Here is a 9685-nt window from a genome sequence, read left to right as displayed (position 1 = left end):
CGGGAAGGTTCACGTCAGCCCACGGCACTATCATCCTCGTCTCCCACATATACCGAGCCGACGCAATGCATGTTCCGCTCAGTGCGAGGACCTCACCTCGTGGTCGTTGCAGCCATCCTCCATGACCAGGACTTGCCCATCGCACGGTGTTGTTGCTTGTGTTATGGGGAGCAAGACTCTCTAGATGTGGTAATGGCACGGGCATTGTGTGCAGTGGCAGGCGAGGCCGCACGCCTAAAAAAGGATGAGAATGCGTCTGTCATCAATGCCAACACTGGCCTCCAAGCGAAGACCAGTGCCGGCCGCAATCCTCCACCAATTCTGCAACACAGAAGACGAAGCGGCCGCTTGGTCACTGCCAGGCGGATCCGGGCTTAACGTGGGAGGACACGTGTTGTCCGCGCAGACGCATTCATATTTCAAATTTGGGCCTAGAATGGATCGGCCTGTTTGCGTCGGCCCGCTAAGTCATGTTTTTTGTGTCCCCCTATTCGTGCGGACTAAAACAGACCGCCTCATTCCGTGTGGGTCGCGCCGCCGGGATGCCTTTACTAATGTTCTGCAACAGACATGGATGGATGCAAGAACATCATTCAGCACGACAATTTATGAAACAAGATCGGGCATTACCAGTTTGCCATTTCCTTTGCATAAAAGTAGTTGAAGAAAACTATGTTCGCCGGAACAATTCAAAGTGATTTTACCCCTATCCTTTCCGGATGAATGGATTTAGACTGCAAATAAACAATGATCGAGATAATGACAACGAATCATGAATTTTCCCTCTGTACTTTGTTAACACCTACTACCAGTAAGTGTTACTTTTCTTCGTCATCCCGTTTGTCTCCTCTTCATGGGTTCTTTCTCTCCGATTTCTTCTTCGTAAAAGAATCCACTACTTCGTCCACCTCTTCCTCTATCTGATCAAGCTGCGTTGAACCAGGAAAGAAAATAAACTAAGTTTAATGTATGTAGGATATCAAACATCTTCACATAGTAAAGCACCTCATGTCTAATTGTACTGATTACTCAATACAGAATAGTTTTGACTCTTATTATGTGGGTTCGCTTCTTTCGACATTTACACATGTCCTACGCAAGTACGCTACTTATATTGTGACCTCTTTGATTTGCAAGATTTAGAGAACATACTATAGGAATATAAAAAGCATGGAATTTAGACGTACTGTATTCCTGAAGACTATAGCATTGGAAAACTACATGAAGTAGCATCGAGTAGGGGTAGTGAAACATAAAAGAAAAAAAAAATAGAGCATGAGGTTTGGCTGGAAGAAAAAAAATCCTCTCCGAAATATTGGGCAAAAGAATCCTTGACAGGAACTCCAAATGATTTTAGTCCTGTGAATCAAACGACCTACACAGGAAAAATTCCTGATAATCGCACGAAGTTCTTCTGAATAAAAAAAAGGTCCTTAATATGCATGTATTTTTCTATGATAATTACCAGCTACCAGCTATTGCACCGCTGCACCATGAGCTAGTTAAGCTACAGTTACATCAACAGCTTCTCTAACCGGGAAGTAAAATTAGTAGGCAGTCCTAACCTTACGAAGTAGGGCCTCGGCCTTGTCCGCGTCCTCCTCGATCTCATCTGCGACGGCCTTGATCCTGGATGCTGCCTTCTTTATGGTTTGATTCTCGGGAAACGCCTCAGAGACATCTTCGGCGATTTTCTCAGCCGCCTCCGCCACCCTATCGACCACCTCGATTGCTGCCTCTGCGGTCTCCTCCGCCTTATCTATTGGATCGATTTTATTACACACCAGGAGAATTCGTAATCAAGATGCACCCTAAAGATCCACATAATAGACAAGTGTGCCAAATGGTATATCTGATTCCGAGTTACCCTGCATTGCTCTCATCTGTCTGTAGAAAGGCACCGCAGCAAAGGAGGCACCGACGACGAATGTGACCCTGAGAAGCTCATATGTAGCTTGTGAATGTGAGAAGGACATTGACGAAACAAATCTAGAATATGTGGACGAGAAACGCATGCAACTGTGCAAGTTTTCTGCATGTACGTACGCACCATGAAGGTATGTTGGAAAATAGATCGGGCAATGAGAAATCTCCTCCTGCTGGCAGTTCTCCGGGGCCAACTGCACGGATTCTGGAACAAAACAGGTGAGTTTTTTTTCTGTAAGAAAAAATGGACAAAAACGGTATGCGCTATAGTCAAGAAGCTTACAGTGGGACACAAGTAGTATAACATAGCGTGCACTTACTGTGTTGCTCTTCTTATCGGCTGAACACGGTTGATGCCCCAAGACTTCATGGTTAAGCCGACAAGGGTTTGCCGGCGTTGAGCTGATACAGATATACCCTTGCCCCCTCGTTGCCGAGAAACCTCTGGAATGTATGGCGCCAAGGCTTTGGAGGTAACACAAGATATGAGGATCGCCATCAGAATTTGAAGGAGTCTCTCGGCTGCTTTCCTCAACGTTGAGGCCAACGAGTTTCGAGCTTGTGAAATCTTCCTTGTTCCTTTCTTGAGCAGAGAGTTCTAACCAACTGAGATCTTAGCAGTCTGCACCAATCATATAAAAGGAAATGACAAAGCGAGAACTATTGGTTTTTGGACTAGGATACAACAGCGAAAGCGGGAATTATTAGATTTCGGGCTAGCATCCAACAGCACGCCACACACGAGGATACATATAGCCACACACTATTAAGTCATAGATATGGGAGCCCACACAGTTTTGGCCACTCGTACAACTTGTCTATTTCCAGATCGTTTCTTGGCTTATAGCACGTGCGCAACGCGACTCACAGTCTCGTAACGAACTGTAGAGATGAGGTTCAAGTAACTCTAGCCGGATCTTAAACATGAAAGCATTGCCAGACTCTACGTACTATCTAGCTGTATATGATAGAAAATTCAGTTAACGGATTGCATGCTTGCGTGCTAACTGCATGTGGATCATTTGAGCATCTGCAACCCAACGCCTACAAGTCAAACGCTAAAATGAACTAATCAGTTTTGTCTCCATTCACATCACTCAAACTTCATCAGCCACATTACATTTTTTTTTGTTTCCTTTCCTTCATTCACTAGGGATCTTCCAATAGGATTGCCAAGCCGCCATGATCCATCTATTCTTCGCAATCTGTAAACACAACAGGTAATAGGAAAACATATAAAGATACATACTGGAGTATATATCATGTGCAGGGAGATGGAAAATAGAAAACAAAACATGTTGCTTAAAGCAATAGGAATCTAGAAAGCTATAATGTTAAAGGGTTACATAGTATACCTGCCATTGGATGAAAAATTAATGAGTTCTTCACAACTCCAATTTCTTAAAACGTTTGCATTCCAAAAGACAGTCAGATAAAGGCGAGAGAAAACACGAGTTAACTAGTTTGCCACGAGCACTGAATCACAGCGATATTGATTTAGCAAATACAACACTTCATAATCTTCTCATCAATCAAGTAAGGACCATCATTATTGTATATCAGGCTTCACAAGCTATAGTTCTAGACATGGCCTATCCTTTTCCAGTTATATTTAGAAACTGTAAGCATAAGCCACTAGGGTACATTGCCAGCATAGCTTTTTTTGCAGGAGGGGAGAGGGAAAGCTCAGCTTTCTTTGCAGGCTGGCAAAAGACCATAACTACTACAATGTTTTTCAGGGCCGATCTGGGTACAGATCCATACTGTGTCACCTGTTGACCTCTGTTTCACCTGGCTATATCCTCTGTCCAGTATTGTATCGATGCCAAGCGAGTCAGGTGTAGTTTCTGCTTAGTCATTCATGCTCAAACTGAAGATTACTGGCCTAATGTTCCTGTCATTGCAACCATGTCACTGTGCAAACCATCAGAATAGCAAAGTTCCTCTAGTGTAATCAGCAAACCGCCTGCGAAAATAAGACGTCCAATTCCTTCTGTACAAGCAAATGGCAATTACTAATTTGAATTGACATATGTGGTACAGGAAACAATCCCCTCTCTTGGTATTGGCATTGTCAAGGAGACTAGTTCAAATCGTCCATTCTCAACATTCTTCTCGGGGCTGACTGAAATCTGGAAACAGAATGGACTGTTCTTGCCTGGGTTCAGCAGGCATTTCACTAAAATGAGCCAAATAAGATGAAAATCTGGCTTTTTTCCGGTTCTTTTCCTTTTAGTAATCCCTATCTTGCCAGTGCCATCTAGCATCCTAGAAGTGCTTGGGCTGACAGATTCACAAGTTTCTAACAGCATGCAATGGCGGCTCTTGTAGCATTCAGACACATCATCTGCGATAATATTTCCAAATAAGGTCTCGGCAACTTTATTCCTCACAAGCACAGGAACCTGTCCAGATTGGTCTCGCACATAGATCTGCAGATCGTGCAAAGATGGTTTTATTAATTAGTTTCATCAAATAAAAAATTGAGGTGGGTGTACAACTTCTTACCATGAATGGTTTGTATATCTGGCCAACAGCGTGGACATACTTAGGATTATCTGGACAATCAATTGGACAATTACTGTCTCCATGAAGGTTTCTGCATAAAAATTTACTATATCATGACAGCCAGGGCAATTTTCTTAGTTGGCTCATATAACTGATAAAATGTTGATAAGAAGACATGCATGTGCATACTTTCGGTATAGAGGTAAACCACATAACTTGCAACCAGTAGTAATGAAATCTCTGACAATATCATTATGTTCATTCAAAGAAAGCTTCTCGATTACTGTCAATTGCTCCTTCAAGGGGGTAAGAGAACCCATTAATACGATTTTTCCAATAGATGCAGAAATATTGAAATTGCATGGTTTGCTCTGAGATATTAGTTCTGAGATGGACAAGTCTGCTGAATTATTTTCTGTTTTTTCTTTCCAATTCTTCAACATCACCTGCAGTACAATATTACAAGAGTTTTATTTGTTTACACGGTATAGATTTTCAAAAACAAAATGTTAATTCTGGAAGATATACAATAAGGCAAATTTGATAATTTTGATAAACTTCTATCGCTAGGTGACGTATCACGTAAATACTAATGATGCCTTGATTGCATGGTTCAATAATTAACATATGATGTAATTCTGATGCAAGATGAAATGAGAAACACAGGAGCCGCATCCAAAAGGCTTCTATTGCCAATCCTAAGAAACAAGCTCATGTTTATGTTGAAACTTCGTTCTTTCAACCTCTAAACAAAATGTAAGGGAAGAAAGAGAAATTTAGATATGCCGATTGCTACCTATCCCAAATGAAACTGAAATTTTACTGCCTCGGGGGCAGATTTTTACCTGATGAAGATTTTCCGTGCAAGCACGTTTGGTGTGTAAGATCCACTCTGACAGTCTTCTTAACTTTGATCTTGTAGCAGCCCCGACTTTACAATTAATTATTAGTTCATCCATCCCTGATAAAAACAGCTCATGCACTAAGTTATCGGGTAATACAGTTTGTTTTCTTCTCAAACACAATGATCTGTTGCGGAAAACGAAAGTAGAGGTTAATATAATAGGTGACCCACAAAAAACAAGCATAAAATACTTTGCTTTTGACACGCTATCCTGGGCGTTCCTCTTCGAGGTGCTCCGGCGGTATGGCTTCGGCGACAAATTCCTTGACTGGATTGCGATCCTACTCTCATCCGCAAGCACACGCGTCCTGTTGAACGGCTGCCCTGGACCGCCGATCTGGCACCGCCGAGGGCTGCGGCAAGGGGACCCCTTGTCACCGCAGCTCTTCGTGTTGGCCGTGGACACCCTTGGGAGGCTGGTCACGCACGCGGCCACTGTCGGAATTCTACAAGCGCTCCACCCGACCAAGACAATCCCGGTGGTATCCCTCTATGCCGACGACGTGGTCATGTTTTGCCAGCCCACCGCCGCCGACGCCAACGCCGTCAAGTCGATTTTTCGCCTGTTTGGCAGAGCCTCCGGCCTACAGGTCAACTATGACAAGAGCGCGGCGACATTGCTGAACTGCGAGCAGGATGCTGCCACGGTGATCACTGCGACTTTGGGCTGCCAGTTAGCAGATTTGCCCCTGACTTATCTGGGCATTCCGCTGACATTGCGGCGCCCTACCAGAGCCCAGTTCCTGCCCCTGGTGGCCAAGACCGCAGCAAAACTTCCAACTTGGAAGTCCAGGCTTATGGACAGATCGGGGCAGCTTACGCTCGTCAAAGCCGTCCTTGCTGCAATCCCCCTACACCAGATCCTAGTTCTACAGCCGTCAAAATGCATCATCAAGATGCTGGAGAAGATACAGCGTGGATTCCTTTGGGAGGGGAGAGCTGAGGCTAGCGGCAGACACTGCCATGTCAATTGGCGCACTGTAAGCCGGCCAATCTCGCTAGGAGGTCTCGGCGTCCATGATCTGGAGAGGGCTGGGCTGGCACTACGCTTACGTTGGCTGTGGCTCAGTAGAACTGACCAAGACAGAGCTTGGAGCGGCTTAGACTTGCAATTCACCCAGCAGGAGCGCTGCCTGTTCTTCGCCTCCACCTACATGGTTGCCGGCGACGGGCAGACCGGCAGGTTCTGGGAGGACCGTTGGATCGATGGCCGCTCCGTCAGTCAAATCGCACCGGAGTTGTATGCCTGCATCCCCAAGAGACGCCGGAAGGGAACGTCGATCGCCGACGGACTGCTTGCGCATCGCTGGGCTCGTGATATTCATGGCGTCATCGGCATTCGTGAGCTCGGCCAATACCTGCTGCTTTGGAGGAAGGTGGAGCAATTCACACCCACCAACCAACCAGATCAAATGGTTTGGCGGTGGAACGCTAGCGGAACATATTCCGCCAAGACTTGCTACCTGAGCATGTTCCAAGGGTCCAAGAGCTGTGGTGCATGGAGGCTGATCTGGAGAACCTGGGCACCGCCGCGAGTTAAGTTCTTCCATTGGCTTGCTTGGAAGGACCGATGTTGGACAGCAGAGCGGCTGCAGAGACACAGCCTACAGCATCATCCCAGATGTCTCCTCTGCGATCAGGAACCGGAATCGATGCGGCACCTACTGCTAGCATGTCCCTTATCAAGGCATGTCTGGCACGACATCCTGGCATTGCTCAGGCTCACCTGCAGACCACCTGACAATGAACTCACGCTCAGCGAATGGTGGATCATGGCGAGGCAAGCAACTCCGAAGCAAATGCGCAAGGGTCTTGCCACTGTCACGCTGCTCATCCCTTGGTTGATCTGGAAGCACCAAAACGCTTGCGTCTTTGAGGGAGAAAGGCCTACGGTGCAGCGCGTGTGTGAGCAGTTCAGAGTAGAAGCGACGCTTTGGGCGAGAGCCGGTGCGGCTGGCCTTCATGATATCCTACCCACAGACTGGGATGTACACTGATTACTTGCATCTGTAAGCCCCCTAGGTGGCTAACATCTGTAACCAACTCTTCTTTGCAATGAAATGAAACGCAATGTCATTGCGTTTTCTCGAAAAAAAAGGATATTGTTTACAAGAACAAACAACAAACCATGAGACATGTTGGAACACATTGCTATCTTTTCGTGCATGAAACTCAACAGGTGCCGGAGGAAAAAGGTCTAGATTTCAAGAACTAACCAAGATAATAAAAATAAAAATATGTGTTTAAGGGCTGGAAGAAACACTGTTTGCCTAGTACATGTTGCCCAATTGCTAGATAGTAAAGATTGTAAAAATGTATTGTAACTGCTCCTGCGTCAGGCATTCAGAAGGAATGCAACCAAGACAATGCCAGTAACATCTAAAGGGTGCTCATAAATAAAACATACACCACATCATACCTTCGTGTTGCGTTAAATCTTTAGAGTTCAGCAATACTTGGACTGCAGAGGTCTGAGTAGCTCTCCCCTCCAAGCCATTTCTGAATTCTACTATCTTAATATCTGAAGCAAAATAAAGAGAGATGCTCGATAAGTAGCAGATAAAACGGGCATCTTCATTTTCTTTATCAACTAAACAACAAATGCTCCCCCACCAGGCACCAGGTAAGTAGCAATCCTACTTCGCTTTTTCATCAACTACTAAAGAAGCTAATTGGTTAAATCGGAAACAAGTTGGCAGCATGAGTAATTTCCCCCCATAAGAACAAATGGGCATCTCCATTTTAAATCAGCTAAATAACAAGTGCTCCCCCAGCAGGTAACTGGCAATCCTACTTCGCTTTTTAATCAGATAAAGAAGCTAATTCATTAAAACAGAAAACATCTCATAGGCCAAATGCCAGGTTAAAAGGGAGATCCTCAAATCCTTCGGTTCCTTACTCTGCAACAGTAATACGTCGCCCGCCACTATGGTCGAACTAGTACTGTTGGACCATAGAGATACAGAGAAACTCGACCTCGTGTCGTCACCAACTTCTAGTATGACTCTCTCGTATGTCCTTCCGGTCGCGGCATTTTGCTCCTGGGAAAACAGAAGGAGGAGTCTAGCCTCAGGCCGACAAGACGAAAACTGTGTAGATATCGTGACAACCATTTTATTTCCGTTTTCCCCATCGAAGCATCTCCGAGATTCTGCTGAGATGAAGTAGGATTGCTAGTTACCTGGTGGGGGAGGACACGGCGAACGGACGCCAGCAGCTGCACGAGTCCGCCGACATGACCGGCGGCCGCCGAGAGATCGATGAGCGGTCCGTACCAACTCACGACCGCCGCCATGGTGCGGGTGAGGCGGCCTACGAGCGGGGAAGGCGCTGCTGCCACACGACCTCTGGTGGTCCGAGCGCCGTCCCCCTCTCGCCCCAAAAGTCTCAAACGGCAGGGGCGGCGTGGGCTCGGCCCTGGCAACGTTGCTCTTTTCTTCCGGCCCAAAGTTCGAGATCTGTCCACTAGTTGGGCCCTACTTGAACAAACTAGTAGACCTGGCCCATGGACGCTAGGATGGCCAAAGCCGGGCCGCCATTTCGGCGCCAAATTTGGACTCTAGAAAAAGGTCGACCTTATTGAAGACACTGTTTAAAAAATCTTCCGATTCAATGATTAATTGCTATTTGATGGTCACCGATTAGCCGATAAACTCATTTCTCGTCCGATTGATCAGCCGGTTTGCCTACTAATCACTAATGGTGAGCCGACCGAGTTGACACCGATAAACGATTTCCTCAACATGGATTGAAGGTTTGTGTTCTCTCTGCGTGCGACATGTGGTTCGCAACGCACCTAAGAAAAATCGCAAGAGTTAGTCTTCGCGCGTGATACATGCAACTTCTTGGTGTATCGTCACGTCCAATTGGGTCTGTGAGAAGCTTAACCGGTCCAGGTTTTTCAATCGAATTGTATGCGGTAATGGGTTAAGTTGTTTTTCCCCTTTTTCATTTCAGTTTCCTCTTGTATTTTCTTCGGCGGACTGGAAAGTTCCACCCCGTCTCCCTTCGTGGTCTCTTAGTGTCATCGTCTCCCTTCTGGAGAAGTAATTTAAGGTAAGTTTGTTCCTTTGTTTTCCCTTTCATTGTTGCCTTTCTTTCTTTGCAGGTTTTAGTGAGGCAATTTGTCCTATAATTTTGGATTAGTTAGATCTATAAGTTTTTCGATTTAACAGTTTTTCCCTTTAACTCAACCACAATAGAAGATCAACCCAACACAATTATATCGATTGTGTCCTCCTTGATGTACTAGATGTAGATTTGTTTTCACTTTGACACGAATCGCAAACAAAACTTGTAGCTTTTCCATGCGGTTTTCCATTTATCTTTATTGGCGTGTTGTTTTGT

The 9685-nt window shown here is 45.5% G+C and overlaps 2 protein-coding genes across 3 annotated transcripts; both read right to left on the bottom strand.

Annotated features, from left to right (window-relative positions):
* Positions 1-728: 728 nt before the first annotated feature.
* Positions 729-3131, bottom strand: LOC124679242. Its single transcript, XM_047215040.1, has 5 exons — positions 2247-3131; positions 2051-2131; positions 1868-1935; positions 1566-1759; positions 729-929 (listed from the first exon to the last, which is right to left on the bottom strand). The coding sequence occupies exons 1-5, from the start codon at positions 2423-2425 to the stop codon at positions 852-854; spliced, it is 600 nt and encodes a 199-aa protein (XP_047070996.1). The 5' UTR covers positions 2426-3131; the 3' UTR covers positions 729-851.
* A 320-nt stretch (positions 3132-3451) lies between these two features.
* Positions 3452-8633, bottom strand: LOC124679241. Of its 2 annotated transcripts, none has more exons than XM_047215038.1 (7): positions 8520-8633; positions 8238-8379; positions 7758-7859; positions 5280-5395; positions 4624-4880; positions 4435-4525; positions 3452-4358 (listed from the first exon to the last, which is right to left on the bottom strand). In XM_047215038.1, exons 1-7 carry the CDS (start codon positions 8631-8633, stop codon positions 3942-3944), a joined length of 1239 nt encoding a protein of 412 aa, XP_047070994.1. In that variant the 3' UTR covers positions 3452-3941. The 2 variants fall into 2 exon arrangements, with proteins under 2 accessions (XP_047070994.1, XP_047070995.1); XM_047215039.1 differs by having other exon boundaries at positions 4624-4730.
* Between the last annotated feature and the right edge of the window lie 1052 nt (positions 8634-9685).

This window comes from Lolium rigidum, chromosome 7 (assembly GCF_022539505.1).
Source record: "Lolium rigidum isolate FL_2022 chromosome 7, APGP_CSIRO_Lrig_0.1, whole genome shotgun sequence".
Taxonomy (NCBI): Eukaryota; Viridiplantae; Streptophyta; class Magnoliopsida; order Poales; family Poaceae; genus Lolium; species Lolium rigidum.
This window is presented reverse-complemented; position numbering and strand designations above follow the sequence as displayed.